Source organism: Barbatula barbatula, assembly GCF_947034865.1.
Source record: "Barbatula barbatula genome assembly, chromosome: 2".
In the NCBI taxonomy this organism is placed as follows: domain Eukaryota; kingdom Metazoa; phylum Chordata; class Actinopteri; order Cypriniformes; family Nemacheilidae; genus Barbatula; species Barbatula barbatula.
In genome coordinates, this window is record NC_136767.1 from 15,195,558 (window position 1) to 15,219,508 (window position 23,951).

Genomic DNA, 23,951 nt, shown 5'->3' on the forward strand with positions numbered 1-23,951 from the left:
GTCGCCAGCGCCGACTAACCAACCCCTTCTGGAAGGTCCCACCGACGGGAGAGACGGAATCTTCCCTCGGTCCATCCTCTGCTCCGGAACCCATGCAATTAGGACGACTACGCCTTACGCCTCAGGAGAAGCAGCAACGTCTGGCCCAAGGACTTTGTTTGTACTGTGGCAAGGCTGGGCATTTCGCTATTCAGTGCCCTTTAAAATCCAAAGCCCACCGGTAAATCGGAGAGTACTGGTGGGCGCCATCTCTTCATCAAGCTCTCCTGGCAGCCGCAGTCTGCTCCCCTTTCGCCTGCAGTTCCAAGGGTGTATCCACTCTGGACAAGCGCTCCTCGACTCAGGAGCCGAGGGTAATTTCATCGGAGCCGCCACTGCTCGTGAATGGGGAATTCCTCTCTTACCTCTTGCCAAGCCTGTAGATGCATGGACCCTGGCGGGCAAACCCCTTTCAACGATCACCCACATCACTCCCTCTGTGAGTCTTTCCCTTTCGGGTAACCACCACGAAAGGATTGTGCTGTATGTCATCGAGACTCCTGAGAACCAGCTGGTGCTGGGTCACCCATGGTTGGTACAGCACAATCCTCACGTGGATTGGGGTAACAATTCTATTTTAGCCTGGAGCCAATCATGTCATGTTTCTTGTCTAGGTTCTGCCTCTTCTCTCTCTGTTTTTTGTCCTCCGCAGACGCTACCCGCCGATCTGAAGGGCGTCCCGGTGGAATACCATGATCTTGGCACTGTTTTCAGCAAGTCCCGGGCCACCTCGCTTCCTCCGCATCGCCCCTACGACTGCGCCATTGAACTTCTCCCTGGCACTTCTCCGCCCAAGGGTCGACTTTATTCCCTTTCTGGTCCTGAGAGAGAGGCCATGGACACTTATATTCAGGAGTCTCTCCTGGCTGGTCTCATACGGCACTCATCCTCCCCGGCGGGTGCAGGGTTCTTCTTCATTCAGAAGAAGGATGGCTCCCTACGCCCTTGTATCGATTATCGAGGTCTAAACGACATCACGGTTAAGAACAGGTACCCCCTACCGCTCATGTCTTCTGCCTTCGAACTATTGCAGGGAGCCCAGGTCTTCACTAAGTTAGACCTTCGCAATGCCTATCACCTTGTCCGCATAAGGGAGGGAGATGAGTGGAAGACAGCCTTCAACACACCAACGGGACATTATGAGTATTTGGTTCTCCCCTTTGGTTTGACCAATGCTCCCGCTGTCTTCCAGGACCTCGTTAATAGCGTTTTGGGTGACATGATTAACCAATTTGTCTTTGTGTACTTGGACGATATTCTAATTTTTTCCCCCTCTCTCCAGATGCACACCCTACACGTTAGACGGGTCCTCCAACGATTGCTCGAGAACCAGTTGTTTGTCAAAGCGGAGAAGTGCGAATTCCATGCTGAGTCCGTTACGTTCCTTGGTCATATCATCTCTTCAGGTGGGATTAAGGCGGATCCTGCTAAGACTAGTGCTGTTGCCGAATGGCCCAAGCCCGACTCTCGTAAGGCACTTCAAAGATTCCTGGGTTTCGCCAACTTCTACCGGCGTTTCATTAGGGGCTTTGGTCTCATCGCCACACCTCTCACGGCATTAACCTCCACCAAGAAAGCGTTCAGATGGAACCATGACGCCCAGGTGGCCTTTGACACTTTAAAGTCTCGTTTTGTCTCTGCACCTGTCCTGTCTTTTCCAGATCCTGAACGCCAGTTCATTGTAGAGGTTGACGCCTCAGATGTCGGGGTCGGCGCAGTTCTATCTCAAAGGTCTGCTGTTGATGGGAAGGTACACCCTTGCGCCTTCTTCTCCCACCGGCTTGGTCCTGCAGAACGTAACTATGATATTGGTAACCGTGAGTTGTTAGCTGTAAGGTTGGCTTTGGGAGAGTGGCGTCATTGGCTGGAGGGATCAGCGCAGCCCTTCTTGGTCTGGACGGACCACAAGAACCTGGAATACATCCGTTCGGCCAAGAGGTTGAGCTCCCGCCAGGCCCGCTGGGCACTCTTTTTTGGTCGTTTCAACTTCACCCTCTCGTTCCGGCCGGGTTCTAAGAACCTTAAACCTGATGCTCTCTCGCGTGTGTTCGAGACCCCTGAAAGAGAGTTTTCGGAGAAGCCCATCCTCCCTGAGCGGGTGGTAGTGGGAGCGCTCTCTTGGGGAATCGAACGACAAGTGATAGAGTCCGGACGAGGGGTGCAAGTACCAGCTGAGTGTCCAGCGGGTAGGCTGTTCGTGCCGGCTGCGCTGCGCCCTAAGGTTCTTCGGTGGGGTCACTCCTCCAGGCTGGCCTGCCATCCAGGTATTCGGGGAACATTGGCTACCGTCCGTCAACGTTTTTGGTGGTCGTCACTGATCACTGATGTCAGACAGTTTGTGTTGGCCTGCCCGACTTGTGCTCAATGCAAGTCCCCTCGTCACCCGCCTGCTGGTCTGCTACGGCCGTTACCCATTCCCTCCCGCCCCTGGTCTCATATCGCTCTTGATTTCGTCACAGGGCTCCCTAGTTCCAATGGTAACACTGTGGTTCTCACTGTGGTGGATCGCTTTTCCAAGGCGGTTCATTTCGTCCCCCTCCCCAAGCTCCCCTCCGCCCGGGAGACTGCCCAGCTGATGGTGGACCACGTCTTCCGCCTCCATGGGTTGCCGGTTGACGTGGTCTCCGATAGGGGGCCTCAGTTCTCCTCCCGGTTCTGGAAAGAATTCTGTAGACAGATCGGGGCCTCTGCGAGTCTGTCTTCTGGTTTCCACCCTCAGACCAATGGGCAGTGCGAACGGGCCAACCAGGATCTCGGTAGAATGCTCCGCTGTCTGACATCCTCCTACCCGAGTTCCTGGTGCTCTCAACTCTCATGGATCGAGTACGCCCACAATTCCCTTCCGACGGCCGCCTCCGGTATGTCTCCTTTTGAATGTTCATTAGGTTATAACCCTCCTTTGTTTCCCGCACAGGAACCTGACGCTGCGGTCCCCTCCGCCCTGGCCTTCATTCAGCGCTGTCGCCGGACCTGGAAGAAGGCCAGGGGGGTTTTGGCCAAAACCCGAGGGCGGACCAAAGCAGCAGCCGATCGTCACCGGTCCTCTCATCCAGCCTACGTGTGTGGTCAACGGGTATGGCTCTCCACCAAGGACCTGCCTCTCCGGGCACCTTCTCGCAAGCTGGCGCCAAGGTTCATTGGCCCATACCGTATCACCAAGGTGGTTAATCCGGTGGCGGTCAGGCTCAGGCTTCCCCCTTTCCTCGGTCGGGTTCATCCGGTATTTCATGTTTCCAGGGTTAAACCTGTGCTCTCTTCATCCCTTCATCCTGCCAGTAACCGCCCCGTTCCTCCTCCTCCCCAACTAGTGGATGGTTCTGCCTCCTACACAGTGAGGAGGCTTCTAGACGTCCGACGACGGGGTAGAGGCGTACAATACCTAGTGGACTGGGAGGGGTACAGCGCAGAGGAGAGAAGTTGGGTACCGTCTCGGGACATTCTGGACCAGTCGTTGATCATGGACTTCTACCGTCGGCGAGGTGAGCCCCCTCCTAGGACGCCCGGTGGCGCCACTGGGAGGGGGGGTAATGTCGGGTCTCAGGTCTAGCGCCTGTGGGGTTTTTTTCCACTTACGTCTTGATGCTTTTTTCCTGCCATTCACGCACCTTGTTACCTTGTTTGCTCCATTATTAGTTAACACTCTTCACCTGGGGTTTTCTGATTTTCCCGCTCTTTCTCCAGCTGATCCTTGTTTTCTCTCAGCTCACTTTCCTTTATATTCCTCATGTTTCCTCTTGTCTGGGTCAGTCCGTTTGGTTTAATCACCTGAAGGCTGTCCTATCCAGTCTTGTCTTGTGAGTACATGTCTCTTGACATCATCTTGTCTTGTCCAGGCTCCAGAGCTGTTAATCTACACCAGATATCTATCTCTGCCTTGCTCCCTGTTAAATCTGGAGTTCCCAAACTGCCATTATCCCTGCTCAAAGGACCTCATTGCTACCTTCTGATGCCTGTAGGATCTGCTGGTTTGCCACACAGGATCACACCAGCAGATACGCCGTCCTCAAGTGGATTTGTCCATGGCCCTCGCTGGGTGGAATTACTTATTTTTTGAGTCAACTGATTTTTTCTCCCCCTACTGGAATACGCACCTCTTGGTGCAGTCCCCTGATTCTCCTGGCCGAGCGCTCGAGCCTTATTGACTGTTGCTATTTTTGACTTTCACCATTACTGTCTGGGTCAATTATTCACTGTGCGGGCTTTCTGTGCTGGTCTAATAAAGTCTCCATTCTCCTGCATTTGACTCTTGAGTCGTTCATAACAGAATCTGTCTGTTAGCAAAAACAAAACTAAGCAAGCAGTCTCACTGCCTCACTGTAGGGAGCTAAAGCCTATATATATATATATATTTGATGATATACATTGATAGAGATATAATGTGTTAAAGAAGCATTTATAGTCAACATTTCTCTGGCGTATTCCACCATCTGAGCTTATTTCTCACCAAGCTATTTGCAATGCATTCTGGGATTGCCTTTTCCATTGAGAATACATGTGATCATACCTTCATATTTCTGGAAAATTAGCTTATTATCTTATGAGCTGGTAAAATTAAGAAACCTACCATCTGTAACAGCCTTCGCATCTGGAGTGCGCATATTATGCTTTAAAATGCTTCCTCCAACAGACCTACTGTAACACCTCAGATGTTATGGAAAGGGGAGGATGAGTATTCATTTTCATACCTGCACAAACTTTGCCCCGAGCAAAAAACCCTTGGGGACAGTACTGCAGACAGCGTCCATTCATCAGCAGGGCAGAAGGTTTCTTACAACTGTCACAATGATCTGGTGTGCCAGAACATGTTAAACAGTCCTGGTGACACTGGACAGCTGTAGACACACATACAGTACAGCAGAGAATAAGAGGAAAGGCTCTGTTAACATTGCACACAAACAACCATTGGATCTTTAAGATTGTCTGTACACACTGTTATTGCCAGAGATGTAACCAGATTGGTTTATTCAGACAGTCTAGTCAATATCTAGTGTATCTATCTTGGTTGCTATAATAATTGTTAGCAAACACCAATCCAGAGTCAAAATAATTGTGTCAACTCCTTAGGGAACATTCATGCATTCATTCAAGTGAATTCTCCCACCCAGCCTTTACTGATAAGGCACATATGACTTCTCTGACTTCTCCACATGGTCCGTGTCACCAGATGTCGTCAGCTCTCCACTCAAATGAATGGGATTACATTGCTTTGACGCTTATAGTGTGGAATGGGCATTATTAAATAACTTCTCTATTCTCACATGGTGACATAATCATTCAAAACTTAACATTTTTCACTTACGCTAATAAGGATCAATGATTTTTATCCTTTTGCATACACCAAAAAAGAGTTAGCATTTCTGGATCCGACCCCCTGGAACCCCCTTGACTGGGTTTTTGCTTAAATGCCGGACGCATGGTCTGTGGTTAACAAAAGCTTTAAATATTGTCATGCTATCAATATATACTGTACACTTTCTTCACCTTATTGAAAGAAATTGGATTGAACCAGCTTACAAGCATCAGAACACAGTGCAAATATGCAGGCAAGATTTATTTGGTAAAAAGTGATGACATAATAGCAGTAGAGGGAGTGATATTTTTTGAAGTACTGTGATATTTTACATCAGAACAACTTCTAGATATTCTCACAGCAAGTGTTTGGTTTTTTGCCATGAGGATATTAAATGTAAAATAAGTATGTGATATAACAAAACGGCAAATAATACTGTAGCATCAGGTCAACTCACACTTAATTATTCATTCAGCCATATCCAAACCTGAAACCTGCTAAGAATATAACAGCACAAAGCACTAAATTCTGATCCAGCAAGCGAGTAAAGATAGCAATATAGATCAGTTTGAAATAAGCATGCACTAAATAAAATATTTCTTGTATTTGAATCGTGAGACAAATATCGATATCCCCTACTGATGTGATTCCCACCACTATAAGCCACCCAGTTGCCTGCCTGAAGAAGATATGACTTCTGTACTTAAAGGGTACATTAGCATAATCTTATACACACAACCCACACACATACAACCCAACATTCACATGTTGTAATAATCAATGTATACTTAAATTTCTCTATGGACTTTGATGAGGGAGTGAGAGAGAGAAGCATGTTCTCTTCCTCTAGCCTCTTTGGAAGTCAGCAGGGAAATTGAGTATATAGAGCGCAGCACGATCTCATGAGAGCCACAGAGCTAAATAACCATGTTATCTAACCAGAATACCTAATACAATAGCTCTCATCTCACTTTCCCACTGAGCTTAACAATGTTTTGTCTTTATGGTTAAGGAAGTGTTCCTTGGAGGACCACATTTTCAAAATGATTTGAAAGGTATTTTACTGTGCGTACGTGGAATTCTGTTACACTGGGGTAAATGTAAAATAATATATGCGTAAATACATACATCTAAATGTAATAACCCAAATTCAGTTCGATTTTGTTGTTTGTTCAGGGTATATACAGAAATCATGGAGTTATATACTTTTCAAGACTCTTTCCATACATTTTACAGACCTCATCACCACTTCAAGTTTTAATCGGTTACACTGGCAACACTTTAAAGGGCTAGTTAAGCAAAAATGAAAATTCCGTCATACTTTAGTCACCCCCAGGTTGTTTCAAACCTGTATACATTTCTTTGTTCTGTTGAATGCACCTTGGACTACCAAATTTTCCTACTATGGTAGTTAATGATGTTCCAGAACTGAACATTTTTAACATTCTACAAAATATCTTCCTTTGACTCATTTTTACAGGTGTGAAATTACACAAGGGTGAGAAATTCATAATTAAGTCATTTTTGCGTGAACTGTCACTTACATTTACTATATACTGTCTTAGTTTGAGATAGCACAAGATAATTCATTGAGTGACCGACCCAATGCAAGGATTATTAGAAAGAGGCTACGCTATCGCCTTCCGACACACAGAGCAGTAGGCCTCATGGTTATTCCCAGAGACGGCCCTCAGCCATGGTTCCAATCTTCCAACCATTTACATGAAAACTTGCATTTTCCCATTAGTCAACGATGTTGTTTAACAACCGGGTGTAAATGTACCTCCCACTATTCGCCTACACAATGATTAAATTCAGACAAACTCTGGCATATGACCTCTTTGGACAAATATGAAAAGATGATACACAATTTAATACTTTGGAAAATGACATTGAAGACTTTGTAATACTTTGTAATTTAATTTAACTTAACGTTACTGAACTTAATGTTCTCTAAATTTATTGATCAACTTTTAGTACTTTTTAAGACCCCGAGGACACCCTGATGTCACCCATACAATGAATTACAGATGCTGGTATTACCTGGATTGCAATCTGGACAGCACTGCTCATGGTGAGGTATAGTCAAAGTGCCCAATGGACAAGTGGGACAAGAGCGCTGGTAACAGGTCATATGACCCTCCTGACACTGGCACTCACGGCACGGTCCCTCTCTGACACTCTCTAAATCCTGTGAGTAGCGAACACAAACCACGAAATATAAAAACATTTGAATACACAAAAAGCATGTTTGCTTAACCGATATAAACCAAACCACGTTTACTTACAGCCAGACGTGTGAAGCTCTTGACTTTTGTTTTCTCCCCCTAACAAAGATAAAGGTGATTTATTGAGATACTGATTTGCTTATGTAATAGTTTCCTTTGAAAAACTAACAAAAGCACTCTTCATAGAATCAGTTGAATCAAAATCATTTAAGTTCATAAATTCATCAAAGTTCATACCTTTTGGTCTGGCAGTAAGTATGAACAGAAGCTAGTTGTTGATTTACACTCGAGGCAGCACTTTCCCAGCAACTGGACCAGCTTCTCTCCCTAACACAAGGTGTGAAGTTTGAGCTCATTTTATTTCAGCGTGAACATTCCTAAGGGAATGATTAGCTGTCTGACACGGAGCCACAAAACTCTAAATACCTCAGCAATTTCCAGTTCTATCTCTGAGCCTCTTTACAGTGGGGCGGCTATCGATAGCTATCTACATTCATGGGATAATCTTTGAGTAATCAAACTGTCTTACATAAGCTCATGGCGGTGTACTGGCAAATGAGCAAATGAGCAGATGTCAGTGAAATATTGAAGTACAGACGGTTTGATCAATGTTTTCAAAATGAAATAGAAGGTTGTGATGTTTTCTGTGTTGTTAAATCAGATACTTCATTAGCTCTCGTTTTTATTAAAGCAAGGCCTTCAAAACACTGTTTTATACACCAGCTTTCATATTTTAAATCAGATTGTTTTGGTTGATTTACATGAAGTCAGTATTAAAGGAGCATTGTGGAGAGTGTGAGGTTTGCGAATTGCAGCCAACAGCTCGAAGCACTACGGTGGCTGACACAGGACTAAGATATCGTCACGTTTTCGCTTCTGTGCCAAAGGAGATAACATATTCACAAAACACACTCTGTTGAGCAGTTTGTCCGTTTAGTGCTACTGTAGAAACAACAAGGCGAATTCCATGCAAGGGGACCCGCGGTGTATGTAAATAGAAATTGCTCATTTTAAGGTACTGAAAACATAACGCTTCATTACGTGAGGTCTTTATACATCACACATTGGACCCCGTTCCCTAAAGAATACCTTTCAAATGACTATCATGGATTTCGTCCAAAAGAAGATTTAAAAAGCAATAAATCACCAGCGTGCTTAACCTTTCAATGTTAGTTATGATTAATGAAGCAGTATGAAATACTTTGATTGGGTAGTTATCATTCATAAGCAGGAAAAATGACCGGAGAGATAAGAGTGACCCAACTTTTCGTTCATATTCCTCAGTCATTTTAATGCTGGTATATAGCCCCCTAGCTGATCTGATGTTTTTTAATGATCGACGTCTGATGTCATGTGACTCTGTTGATTAGTTTGCATAAAAATATGTTTCCAAAAATTGGGTACATACCCGTGGGCACTCCAGTCTAGCACACTCCACCTGTTGGCACAGGACCTGACCCCGTTCACACATGCAGAACTCACAGCCTGTGCCGTTCCACATATCGCCATGGTAACGGATGACACCTTCATAGCGACAGCTGTCTTTAGATGCAACACACTCTTCACAGCACTGGCCGACTCGCTTGACCTTCATCTGACCCTAAGGAGAACACATGTTCACACGTATTTGTTTTAATGAACATTAATCTAATGAGTAAATCACAGTCAACAGTCATACAAATATTTGCATCTTTAAACGCTCCCAGGTTGGTAAAAATGTCCACTTTCCGTCTGCTCCGAGTCTAAGTACAGCGCGTCTACATAACTGAGATGTACTCTAATATCTTTATTTAGAGCCAAACGTGCTCCATTTTATCCCATTGCGCTCCGCGTATTATAGAACGATAATGCATTAGTAGCCTAATAAAGTCTTTTTAGCGCTCAGTCAGTTTACTGTTTTCTATCTAGGTTTGTGACAGATTATAAACTTGCATCTACATTAGGGATTAATGATGTTAATAATATTAATAGCAATAATAATCAGCATGTAATGATCATTTCATGTTTTAATCAGAGATTATTTAGAATCAGTTCTAGTATGAATGGCATTATGGCTACTTGTTAGTGACTTTGGAAGTACTTCTGCTCATGATCAATTTATTTCCACTGTGACATTTAGTTTTTTTAGTAGTTTTGTAAATATTAAAATAGGCCACTAGGACTTCCCTTTAGCACCAGAGCCTACAACACATTTTCTCAGTTACCAGGCCTTTCTATGTTTCATACATACTTTGGGAAGCAGAATATAAAATAAATGGCCTGATAAAACATTAGATATTAACTTTTTATATACAGATTGGACTGGGATCAGTTGATTATATATAATTTATTTGAAAAATATAGTCCGGACCTCCGCCACAAATATAGAAACCCCCCCCAATCTGTAAACCATGGTCACTCGTCTGGAAACGTTGGTCAAAATAAACAAATAGCTCATCACAGCTGCAGTGGATTCATTTTTACTTCACCTGGAATTGTTCTTTAAAAAAAGGCTATGAAATTGTGTCACAGTTTTCTCTCTTGAGTCATTATTTCTCTTTCAAGAAGGAGTTTGAGGAGGTTTTGTTAAAGGGTTAATTATTTTCTTTGATAGCCAAAAGGTTTTAATTATTGTCGCAGCCACAAACTTGTTTACATGTGGTATTAGATGGTAAACATATACTCATTATAGCAAGCGGTTGATTAAACCAAATCTGAGTGGTGCAAAATGCCAGTCAATGGTTTGCAGGAAAAAATGTGTACATTTTAATTAAAATGTGTATTGTATAGAAGTCAATGTTTAAAAGCTAGCTAATAAATGCCGTTCAGACTAAAAAAAGGACTAAAAGTTCTGAGAAAACTTTATATAGTCTATAGCTCCCAAGCATTCACCCATTTTAAGCAAAGTGAAAAAATGTATATCTGCTTGTTTTAGCTGAGTATTGTTCTAAAGCACAGTTATATAACATCATGAATATTGTATTAAAGCAAAAGACTCCAGGAGGATTGCACATAACTCGGAGCACAAGAGAATCGTGATATACGTGCGCATACAGTATGAACTACAAGCATCAAAGCAAATTTGTAATATATTGTTAAGACACTAGTCAGTTCTGCTTCTGTGATCTTCTCAGTGACCTGCTGGTACAGTAACTCATATGAAGTTTTATGGATTTTACTGACCTTGTCACAGTGAAGAGAACACTTTTCTGTGTGACAGCGAGACTGACCTCCATCACACACACATGTGGTGCAGCTTCCTTTCTTCCATTGTTCACCATACTAAGAACACACAAACACATTATTTAATTTTGCATACGGTATGGTAACTCCTGCAAAGAGAAGGTTTTCTTGCAGAGATGCTTTCTGTAAAAAAACGCAAAAACAATTGGTCATCGGATTTTGCAGAAACGTGTGGGCCTATAGTCATAAATGTCATAACAGCCCTCTGATATTACAGCAAAATGGCAATAAAAACAAATAAAAGTGTAATATGTCAGTTGAACTTAAACTGTTGTAATGAAAAATAGACTGCAATACAGAAGTGTGTTTGCCAATGCTTCAATAACCTTGTATTTATCATCACTGAATATTAATATTTATCATCACTGTACATAAGCGAAAAATCTTTGTATGACTAATCACAAAGAAAACACAAACCCTAAGGCAATTACAACTCTTTTTAAAGTTTAAGACAACTCTCAGCAGTAGAAAACATACCATAAATAATACATAATAGTAAATGAGAAATAAATGCCAATGTTACAGTAATCAAGAAAAGAAATAGGAAATAATGAGTCTGGTGACTGTCTGACTGTATAAACCTTTTGTTTGCTATCACACGATCATACATCTGTATTTTGCAAGAGAGCTTAAATGATTTAATAAAAAAGTATTATTGGTGAGAGCACTTAAAGAGAGTAGGAGTCCTAAATGACTGAAGAGAGAGCCTTGAAAGATTATGTCCCCCTATAGAGACATATAAAGACTGAATGTTACCACAGACTGTATTAAAGTAATAGTTCACCCAAAAAGGAAAATGATGTCATCATTTACCTTGTCGTTTCATCCTCTATGACTTCTGCAGAACACAAAAGAAGATATTTTGAAGAGTGTTGCTAAGTGGCCCCTGTTCACTTGCATCGGGTTTGTGTCAATAGAAGTGAATGGGTGCCAGTGCTGTTCGGGTACCAACATTCTTCAAAATATCATCTTCTGTGTTCTGCGGAAGAAAGTCATAAAGGTTTGAAATGACAAGAGGTTGAATAAATGATGTCAGAATTTGGGGGGAACTATCACTTCATGATACAAGATGAAGAGAGAAAAACAGAGCATGATAGAAGCGGTACGGACAAGCACATACGCCAAACTCTCCCAAGACACACAGCTTGATCTTCAATCCATCAATCAAAGCCTGAATGCTGAGCTATTCCACACCTACTCTCTCTATCTCTCTCCAATGCTTTCACTTTTTTTAAGTAAAAAAGTTCCATAATACAGACCTGAACCTCGATCTTCTTATATGCTGTGCATAATTCATAATTCTTACCTTATACTCAATCCCAGCCTCCATGCACGAATTCGGCTCACATACAGGACAGCAGTGCCCTGGCTGGACCACCAGATTCTCATTCTACATACAATAACACAGAATGAGTACTGCGCTGTGTTTAGACTTTACTGTCAGAACATTCAATGCATTCGTGTATTTGGCTGTCAATTTCTTTCAAAGCCATTTACAGTCATGAACCAGCCGTTTTATGGTGATTTCCTGGGCATGGAACCAATGACCTGGGAGATGCAGAATAAAAACACGAAGCACAACTGAGACTGTTCAGAGTGGTTACTGACCGTTTTGCATGTAACAGGCTGACACTCTGCAACCAAACATTCAGTTAGTCCGTTTCTACATCGACACTTTGTACATGGGCTGGGTGTCCATTCCACACCATCTCTGTACTCATGGCCTTCCCAGGAACAAGACTCTATAAAGCATATGTGCAAGATAAAGAGAGAATAACATTTTAACCTTGAATTGTTTTTTTCTCCTAAAAAGGCACAGCATTGGTCTATAGAGAATAAAGCTGAAAAAACCCTTGTGACTCGTATATATAAATCCCTTTAAAATCTATCAGCAAAACATACAAAAAAGCTGGATCTGAGGCAAACGTGCCATTAAAAAGCTACTAGTCTAGTAATAATAAATGAATAAAATAAAGGATAAAGTAATACATTTTATTAAATATAAAAAGATTTGATCATCATTGTGCTGTAATAGTTTAAAATATTTGGCTAACACTTTATCGGAATCAGAAGGTGTTTTATTACCATGTAAGTTTACACACACAAGGAATTTGACTTAAAACTGTTCTATTTGCTAACAATTTGTCAATGCATTGGCTAATATGAACTAACCGTAAACAATACTACTACAGCATTTATTCATCTTAGTTCATGTTAATTTCAGCATTTACTAAAACAAGTGCTTACATAAGTTGATGCACCATGAATTGTATTGACATTAACTGACATAACAAGTATGAAAGCATGTTGAAAACCATCATGCTCATTGTTAGTTTATTTTAGTTAATGCATTTACTATTGTTAACAAAGTGTCACCAATATTTCCTGAAGACTCTGACAAATGATTTATGTGATTGTTCAGTAAAGAACAATGTAAAGTAAGGACGGTTTACCATAAAAAGATTGAGGAGAAAAAACACTCAGAAAGCTTGCCACTGCGTTACATACAGTAGAATCCCATAATACACTTGGATGAAGTCTCAACATACCCCCATTCTGAGCGCATATAGGGCAGCATTCACCATCTGGGATGAAGGGACTCTGGTCTCTCCCACAGCTGAGGGGAGCACAAGCACGTGACCCGCAGGAAACCTTCCCATGAGAACATGTGCACACCGAACATTTGGAATTACTCCACTGACTGTCATGCTGATGGAGCGGGAGAGAGAATCACACACTCAGAACAGCAGATCGAGACACGGTTGAAGTGCATTGTTGATATTAACCATAATAGCTCTCCAGAACACACCAGTGCAGGAAGTGATTCCCTGAAACCTATCCTGCATTGTCTTTAAATCTGTGCCAGTGTATCACATGTCGATTACAGTCCTGAGCCTCAACGCCAACACAGCCCACTTTCCTAAGTAAATGCCACTTGACTTGGCAGCTACACTGCTGGAATCTCAAACAGATCACCGAGTGGCTCTTTAGCAGGGGTGATTGGGACAAGAAAGAAGCTTGCTCTGTCAGAGAAGAGTGGGGCACAAACAACAACGCTATTGTGCTGAAAGCGAGGGAATCAGCGTGTTGGCTACTCCACCAGTAGTGGGAAAATCTGGCAACGGACAGGATGAGGCCTTTAAGTGTTTTTCATTTCAGCTGTATCATTAGGAGAAACACTTACCCCGTACGCCACTCCCTCATGGTGGCAGATACCAGACGACGATGCGAAACATTCAGGACAACACTTGTTGGGTGGAATTCTTAAGCGTTCACCCTGGGAAATCATCCAGAGAAATTCATTAGCATCCCAAAAAGACATTTTGAAAATGTAGAGAAAATGTAGAGATCACGGGCAATGAGGTAATAATTCCTATAAATATAATATATATCTATATAACTTTAAGCCTCGACAACACATAAAGCCATTACCCATGCCCAATGTCAACAACATTTAACTAAGTCTCATGCCATGTTTTACGCTATATACCTTTCTGTCTTAGGCTACTGCATCTTGGAATTGAGCTGAGATGGTGCAGGAAAAAGACCTCCATCCTTTACTCATTCATCACGCTTGCACACACACCCACCCACCCACCCATCCATTCATTCCTTTAAGCTATTGATTCATTCATCAATCCAGATGCTGTTATTACCCTGCTGTAATGGCCTGGGTATGAGCAAAGACTTCTGTCTTACCCTCTGAAAGTCACATTTGGGATTTCGACAGCGAGTGGGTTGGCAGATGACAATATCATTGTAGCAGGTACAGTCCTGACAGGTGTCCGGTTTCCATGATGTGTTGTTCTGTAATATGAAGATAAGTACAAAGACATAAATCCAAGCATGCCTAACACCTTAATATCTCAGTTTATGAAGCATGAGTTGGAAATGACACAGCACTAAAAAGCAGAGGCTCGACTGTTTTACACCTGGAGTGTGACAAAATAAAAACAGGTTAGAAAGCTTAGTGTTCAACCTCTACTACAGATTCCAAGGACAAACGCGAAGACCAATTGAGTTTTTTGTAAGTTTATAGGCCTTTTCTGAACAGCAGAAAAATAAAAATATTCAGCAAGTCCATTAAAGAAGTAAAGCTGGACAGTTTCAGTGTTATGGATGTGACATTTTTAGTCAAAACTTGTAATATTAATTCTGAGAGAACGTATTTAATACCTATATATTGAATCAGTTGTTTATATTTTACTAAACTCCGGATGATAGAGTCCAGATATCAGAAAAATATCAGTCTATGCACAAGTTCTCAATTCTAAAAGAGAGAAAATTTCATGAGTTACGGATGTGACAAAAAAGGCAACATACTTTTTTTGTGAATTAAAATTATTAAAACCAGAAGCAATAATACCCAACAAATTGAGAAGTGATGGCTCTTCATAGACCACAAAATAGTTATTTGATTAAAATTTTCATGTTCCCATTTATGAGGGATACAATTCAAATATGGATGTGACAATTCTGTTATGGATGTGACAGTTCACCTGACTATGAAAAACTATGCTTTAAAAACTTTCAGAGAAACATCACATTGGTATTAAGACCACCAAATATTGACATCCGACCTATCAGTATAGTGAAAACCTTACATTTAAGGTTGATATTAACATTTACAATTTCCCTGCTGTCTTCAATGTCCAGTATCTCCAAACATCCCTACAATAATTGAGATGTTACAGTATTAACAGATTAGACTGCAAAAGATATCTGTGGTATTTTAAGATGTATTAACGGTCTTGCCTGAGGTACCTACTACTTAGAAAGGGTATCAGATGAACAGATAACAGGATAGTCTGTAGCCATTTTACTGAACTAATCCATCAAGACCCAAACAAACAGAGACCCGTCTTGGAGTATGGGCCTCAAACAGAGCGTCTGCAAAGACATGCATCCAAAAAGCCTTCAGGACAGATTAAGGGAACACAGTGAACTATGAAGCCAAAAGGAATCAGTTGTAAGAGGAGATAAAACAGGACATTCCTGCACTAAAGATAGAAACACAACCATTAACTCCACAGACGCTTTAATTGAGGCAGTCTTGAAATGATGACAGCAACTTTCCAACACACAGTGCCAATGCAAAGATGTCGTCAATATATGTTATGTTTATGTTAATATAGTATTACTGCTTACAAGGAATCACAACTTTCCAATTTGCCTCGAACAAAAATTGCTATTTGTAGCCAGAAGTGATCATTTTTGGAATATTTAAGGTTTATCTGAGGGTTCACATGTACCCAAAACGTTTGATTTCTTCTCACTTGATCATAAATGCGCAAGCAGATGTTTTATAAAGCACACACAAGTGACAGCTATCTCAAGGAGCCATCATGTCAGCTTGAAACTTTGACCAAGTGTTGATGGGTTGCACATTTCAGCACAGCACCTATCCTCTGAAGTGACACCCGGCACAGACGACGGAATGGCCAATGGCCCCAGTGTAACTTGAATGGCCAGAGATTGACTGAGAGGACAGTCAATCACTCAGCAAACTGTCAGTAAGTATCCAGAGGACCCGAGGGTTGGGTAGAGCATCAGTTCTTGGCATTCTAAAAAACGTCCCGGTGGATGTGTGACACGCAACACCTTCTACTGAAACTGCATGTGAAAACATAACACTTAATCACTTTTCCACATGAAGTGGCACTGAAGTATCTGCTCATCAAATTTTTGTTTGTTTTCCTTCATAAACATACCATAACGCATTTGTGCTCATTTGTTGATGGTTTAATGAAGACTTAAACACATTAAGATGCTAAGTACTTTTGGTTCGAGGACAGCTGCAGGATTATGCAAAAAACTTTAAGCTTTTTATCTGATAATTTGGTAAGACCCTTAAATATCATACATTTCATATATCTGATAATTTGGTAAGACCCTTAAATATCATACATTTCATAAATAATAGTGTAATCAAACTTTAATTAGACAAAGTTAGCCTGGATCCACTAAGCCTACAAAACCCCCTGAGTCAGAAGTAACCATGTTTTTTCGTTGTTGTTGGCTTAACACCAAAACGTCTGCCTCATGTTCACTAAGATTACATTACTGTTGCATTGTGGGTTTCATGAGAAAGTGAGGCTGTCAAGTACTGAATTTTTAATCGCTGGTTTCAGTTGAGACACAAAGTGTGTTGTATTTTTCCAGCAGGTCTGCCTTTTTGAGTGAGCAACACAGACGTGTGTTCCTCGCATCACATCACAGTCAAAAAAATGTTATGACCAAATATGATTCATCAGAATGATACAGGTCTAATGAAACTACTGTATAGACGGTTTCAGGGGTAACAAAAACAAACGTTATGTTGCCCAACTTAACTTCCAGTAGACCAAAGAATCAATAACTATTGAGCAGTTTTAATTAAATTTAATACAATTAATATACAATAAAATTATAAAATATAAATAAAAATGAAATTAACTATCCAGACCAATAACCAAACACAGACATTAACTTCGGGCCAGGAGCGTGCATCCAATGAAACTGTCTATATAGTTTGTAGATGTGACATGGCATTTCCACTTTTACACAACTTTGACTGTCTTAAGCACGTTTCAACAAATTACAAGTTTTATAAATTAAAAAAAAAAGTTTATAAATACCTCATAATTTTACTAGTAAATGGCAATTAATTTCATCCATATACAGTATTTCTAAAAGTGTAGAAACTTGATCTTGTCACTGAAAACCAGGTCCGTTGGTGTGTCACCAGATCCCGATTTTGAGTTGTGTAACTCCACAGACAAATTGAATAAGTTGAAGGCAAAACATTTTCTCAGAATTGTTAAAATATTTAACTGTTTTGGAACCACTATAAAATTGTTGTAGTTTTGTTGTAACATATTCATGGGGAAAACAATGTTTTCATTTTAAATAAATAACATTATATGTGACACTGGATCACAGAACCAGTCTTAAGTAGCACAGGAAATGTTTTTGTATAAACAAAAAATACATTGTATCATCAGGATGGCGAGCATTGGTGTTTGTAAAGCATATACATTAAAAACCTTTTTAGAAAATGACAGATCGTTTCGCTAGATAAGACCCTTATTCCCTTATTCATCGTCTGGTATTGTTTAAACCCTTTAAAGCTGCACTGAAACTGTAAATTTGACCATCAACCGTTTGGAGTCCATTGAAGTCCACTATATGGAGAATAATCCTGGAATGTTTTCATCAAAAACCTTAATTTCTTTTCGGCTAAAGAAAAAAATACATAAACATATTGGATGACAATGGGGTGAGTAAATTATCATGAAAATGTATGTTGAAAGTGAACAATTCCTTTAAACCTAACCCTTATAGGAAAATTACTTTATAATTTCATTTGTTCTGTTTGACACAAAATAAAATATTTTGAAGAGTGTAGGACAGCATACAGTTCTGGGGCACTTTTAACTACCATTGACATTTTACCTACTATGGTAGTCAATGGGGTCCAAGAACTGTTTGGTTATAAGCATTCGCCCAAATATCTTTCTCTGTGTCCAACCAAACAAATACATTTATACAAGTTTGGAACAACTCGATAGTGAGTAATTCATGACAGAATATTCATTTTTGGGTGAACTGTCCCTTTATACTGATTTTCTAAACAGCTTTGAAACCTATTTTGCTGAAAACTGTTGATGAAGTAAAGGTGTCTTTGCATGCTCATAAAACTCGAGCATTTCCCCAAAAAGAAGACAGAATGGGCATCTATGCCATAAAGCTGTTAGATTAATGTATTAGGTTGCCGGAAATGCAAAGAAAAGTTCAAAACATCCCCTGGAAAACAGGGAATGAGAAAGTGGACAAATAAGGGCAATTCGTTGAAGCATAAGTATGGACCTGGTCCAGTTGATGTTAAACAGGAATATACTTTCTGGATAAGGTGTACCTGCACAATCTCTAGGGAACATTGAGTTTGTTCGAAAGAACGTTTCTGATGAATCTACTAGGGAACTAATGTGACATCTTAGGTGGGCCTCTGAGGAAAAGTTCAGATACACACTATTAACCACAGACAAGCGGTCTCTTGTGTGCAGCGGATGTATAAAAACTATAGATTGCAGTAGAACAATTTATCTTCTGTTGCTGCGTCATTCTGAAGTATCATACGATCGCTGCACTCCATAAAATAACCAGTAGTGGGTATTTTGAATGCGGGATAAATGGATATTAAAAGCTAAAAAACCTGAAGGTCAAATTGTAAAGCGAGTTATTTGCACGCGTGCCTTTATTCTACATAAGTCCTAAAAGCTACAGACCGGTTGCCAAGCAAGCAGAAGGCAATTGAGTCCAAATTGAGCTGGCCTTGATTTAGGCAGTGAGAGTTCAGCCAGAACCGAACCACTGCGCAGACTAATTCAATTAGAGAATGTGCTAAATCATGTCCCCAGCCAATTAAGTCCACTAAAGCGGTGGCTGATCGCCAGTTACAACCAAAGCAACTTAACATATGGTATAAAAGATCTTGGCTGCTGATTAACAGAACAGAAGTCTTGAGTAAGCACATCCTAGATCGATTACATGGAGAATATAAGTCATGTGGGACGACAAAGGAGTCTCGGAAAATTGCATTTTGTTGCAGTTGTTCTTACTCTACTGAAATGACAAATGTCGATGTGCCCCAATTGGGTATCTTAACAAGCAAGATCTGCCTTTGCTCACAATATGATCAAAAACATTGAAATTTATGTCACAATTCAATGAGGCATCATGATATCATAGTTGGATTATGATTAAAATGGCGCCAGTTACACTACAGTGACCAAGGAGCATCCGTGATGGTGCTCCCAGCCTAACAAGCTGAAAAATGACAACCCCCTCTAAAGCTACCAAATAGACCAGTCAAACTTGGAGACCAGCAAACCGGCTCAGACTTTCATCAGCAGGATTTACTTACAACAATGTAAAATGCATGAGGGACATCTGGCACCATGTTATAGAGAAGGACAACTCTATGATTCCCGTTCCTTTGAATAAATCTGAGGTTCCATGCATTTAAATATATTCAGTCTATGCACTTGAATCGCCTTCTACAGAACTACTTTCTAATGTCAGCCAAACGTGTTATATGCAAATTTCTTGTAAGGCAATCGGTGAGACTAAATGGCTGTTAGGAAGGACGTCTTATTCCATTGGTCACTACACGGATAAGCTTAAATGGCCACATCTTGTTTAGGAATATTAAAGGTGTAAGACATATTATGAAAGTTGAGGATAAGGATTATAGGTTTATAATGTGCTCTACTTCTACTACCTTTTAGATATAAAAACTGCAATTCTAAAGCACTTGTATCTGGTGTTATAGCCTTCGCAACATTCAAAAGCAAACGTGATCATTTGAATAGTGAATGTGTAGAGATACAGTATAGTCTCATGAAAAAAATGAAATGTGAATCATCCCTCATCTCCATCACACAGCGTGAATAATATTTTCCATGTGCAGTTCTTCACCGCAACCGAGTTCCTGTTGTAAAGACTGAAATGATTACAGTAAAACGAATGCTGTCAAGACATGCAGCTCAGCTCTACTATAAAAAGAAAACATTTAATGATAGCTTTACTTTACCTGAAGAGTACTATTGTGCCATTCAAATGAGAAAAGACAGCTTTGCAAATGAATTGAAAATCTACCTGTTATGATTCTGCCTAATCTTGTCTTGGTTTTCTGGTCTGGGGCAGAATCATGACAGACCCACGTGTTTTATGCTGAGAGAAACGTATTATGGTCAATCAGGACATAATATGTGTTCTCTCCAGTCTCGTCATGGGCCCTGTCCCTCTCGTTCCTAGTATTGCTTTCCTCCTGTGTCTCATTACCCACACCTGCCCATTGTTATCTCCTTTGTTAGTTTTCCTATAAGATGCCCTCATGTCTATTGTCTTGTGCTCGTTCGTTATACTTGTACCTGTATGCTGTTCTTGTTTCCTGCCATGTCCCCTAGTTCTCTGGTCTTGTTCGTAGTGTATGTATGGTTTCAAAGTACCTTGTTTTAGTCCTAGTTGTTTATGTTTGCCCCCCTTGTGGGATGAGTTTGTTTTCAGTTTTTTGTATCCAGTTTAGTAAGTGTTTTCCCATTGTGGATGTTTGGTTTGTTCTTGTTATTTAAGTATATCGGTTAACCCCTTCATCCCCGTTTCGCTGCCTGCAATTGGGTTCTCCTTCAGCTCCATAACAGTACCAGTCATCAGCCCTATAATTACTTTAATAAATACTATTATTATATCTAAAAGTTATTAAAATGATACTCCTAACTGTCCTGATGTCATCGTTTAAATAAAACAGTATCCTGCCAGCTAATGAGTGTCAGGTATTAAAGAAAAGCAAGAATTCGTCAACCTTAATATTGTCTTAATTTAAAAAATGACCGGCAGTAATGTGTCTGTCAGCTCTAAAAGTCGGAAGAGATTCTTTTGAAAACCCTCTACAATGATTTATTTAATCCAAGGCTTTGAAATGGCTGCTTTCAAATGTATTGAGCCAACAGCTGTAGAGAGAGAACAGCGAAATATATCAAAGACATTTCAATTGATCACAATCAAATAATATTCTACAGTCCAGTATTGCAGAAAGCTTCTTCCTGTTTGACTGGAGGGCAGCTGATATAATACACTATAGTTGTTGTGTATTGGTGTAGACATGGAGACACTGCGTGCTGGAAGATGAAAAGAATGGGAAGACAAAGTAATCAATGTGAAAATGAAAATAAGTAGGAAATGAAACACGATCAAACATTTTGGTGATAAACTTCCTTCAACAGTGTAGTCAGCTCCATGTGGCCAAACACCATGACCATGACAGACTGACGATTCAGCGTACAGCTTGTTATCTCTAATGAAAAGGAAAATGAACTATATAAATGACATTTTTAATAAACCTCAGCGTCGCTGCATGACACTACTGCTGATATCAACATTGGACATTTTTTGTTGGTTAATTCTTACATTTTATTATTAAAAAAGGGACATTTCGTTCAAAAATAAGAACATGTGTCATCATTTGTTCGTTCTCTTGTCATTCTTAACCGGTTTGAGTTTTTTCTTCTGCAAAACACAAAAGAAGATATTTTGAAGAACCTTGGTCATTTTCTCAAAATATATATTTTTTGGTAATCCACAGGAGCCATAAAGGTTTTGAACAACAAGGGTGAATAAATGATGACAGAATTGGATTTTTGAGTTAACTGAGCGCACAATGCCGCTGCTAAATTATTAACCTCGGACGAAGAGAAGGGGGAACAACAAGACCACCGCACCCTATGCTGATCAATAACCTGTTCACTCTATCATTCTACCTGTGCAAACAAAAAATGTTTTCTACAATCCCTATAATCAGACCGTGAAATTCCTCCAGACATGAGAGGGTGATAGTAAATTATTCACGGAAAAACAGTTGGTGGATATCCTGTTCTTGGACAACTCTGTCAAACAATGTGTAACCTTCCATGAGAACAAAACTTCTTTAAGTGTGCCTTTTCTGACACTAAAGAATGTAGACAACACTTGTTAATGGTTAACATGTATGTACTGTATGATTTATTAAACAGACGTGAACCAGAAGGACATTCTGCTCACAAAGTCATGCAGAGCTATACTACACTATGCCATGTATTTCAGAAGTAACATCAAATAGTGTTTACCATAGCGGTGCATGTGACTTTTATTCCACACGGAGCTTAAATGCCTGACTTGGCCGGGCTGTGTGGAATCCCATTCAGATTTCTGTTCTACGCAGGTGTTAATCTTGTTTGCTTTGCTTCAACATTATGCCGAAATATTAAATTCAGTGCTAATTCCCTTTTACGATTTGGTATTATGAATAAAACTACGGTATGTGTTTCTCTGCATTCATCATGTTACATTTAGCCAAATTCTACAAAATCCAGTATCCCAAAGAGAGCTCCACAAACCCCTCGTGGGTTCAAGGTGGAGCTGCAGAGGGTGGGTCAAATTTGAAAACACTTGAAAGGTCTCTTTTGGGAACTGATACTGCCGTAGACTATTGACTGCAATGCACCCCAGACAGAGTTCTATATAAACAGTGTTATGTTGAGAAATAGTGTGCTACACAGAAGACTGTAGACAGACATAGATTTACTTCTCACTAACAGTTCTTATGGCATACTGACATCTTTGGGAGTCAAAAATGACATATTTGCACTAAGCAATCCATATTTTTGACATATTGATTTGCTCAGGCAAACATACAGTATAGTTTTTTTATTAAAATAAGTATTCATTAACCTAATGCAAAAGTGCATTTCTAGTTTTCAGAATTTCTTGAAGGAACAGTTTACTCATATTGAAAATTCAGTCATCATTTTTTCACCCTCGAGTTGGTGAAAAGACCTACACATGTCGAAAGATATTTGGAAAAATGCTGGTAACCAAACAGTTCTGGGGCAATTATGACTACCATTGTAATTTGTCCTCCTATGGTAGTCAATGGTGGCCATGAACTGTTTGGTTACAAGCATGACAGAATTTATATTTTTGGGTGAACTGTTCCTTTAATGGTGGTCAATATTATTTTCCATACAATAGAAAATATCGAAATATGTACATAATAGTGTGATATGTAAATATGTAGTCCTTAACAATAAAGAGTTCCCCTCTCTCCTTAATGCATTATCATTAGGATACGCTTTGCCCGCTTTGTACCTGTAGGCAAACACTAGGAAATGAGGATGAATGGATTACAAATTGCCCAGAGCTTTACAGGCCAGCAGGAGGAAGCAGGTCAGAAGCAAGCCAACTGTGAAGAAAGAGCTTCAGTCAATGCCATAAACTCTTTGGGCCGAACCCCACCAAGCACCAGACAGCTGGGGACAAATAGATGTCAAATTTTAACGACAACTGCATTAAGCCTATCATTGCTCTCGCCAGACGCCATGCATGGACCGGAGCGCTAGAACTTTAGCCCTGCTCTAAAAGGATTATAAGCATATGTTTGGGATTAAAAGGGGTACTCCAGGTCATCGGTACAATATATTTTTTCAATGCTGATATACAAAGTGTCCCGAAGAACACTGACAGGATTAAATTGTTCATCAGTAATCCTCATAGAAGTGAAAGCCCTTGGGACTCGTGAATATAACTTTGCGTAGCTTCCATCCATACTAATGCAGCTGATTTTGTGTGCTCACATAAAAAGGCTTTCAGTTACT

General features: G+C 40.4%; 1 protein-coding gene across 1 annotated transcript in view; it reads right to left on the reverse strand.

Moving 5' to 3' along the window:
- The window catches only part of fras1 (Fraser extracellular matrix complex subunit 1), a gene marked incomplete at its 5' end in the record, with an annotated part of 107,972 nt that overhangs the window by 59,964 nt on the left and 24,057 nt on the right, over window positions 1–23,951 (reverse strand). Inside the window, 11 exons of the mRNA XM_079471114.1 lie at window positions 4,725–4,871; window positions 7,373–7,520; window positions 7,618–7,656; window positions 7,795–7,884; window positions 8,966–9,157; window positions 10,720–10,818; window positions 12,086–12,169; window positions 12,388–12,521; window positions 13,329–13,488; window positions 13,964–14,056; window positions 14,479–14,586. Coding sequence (XP_079327240.1) covers window positions 4,725–4,871; window positions 7,373–7,520; window positions 7,618–7,656; window positions 7,795–7,884; window positions 8,966–9,157; window positions 10,720–10,818; window positions 12,086–12,169; window positions 12,388–12,521; window positions 13,329–13,488; window positions 13,964–14,056; window positions 14,479–14,586 — 1,294 coding nt within the window. The remainder of the gene's footprint in view (window positions 1–4,724; window positions 4,872–7,372; window positions 7,521–7,617; window positions 7,657–7,794; window positions 7,885–8,965; window positions 9,158–10,719; window positions 10,819–12,085; window positions 12,170–12,387; window positions 12,522–13,328; window positions 13,489–13,963; window positions 14,057–14,478; window positions 14,587–23,951) is intronic.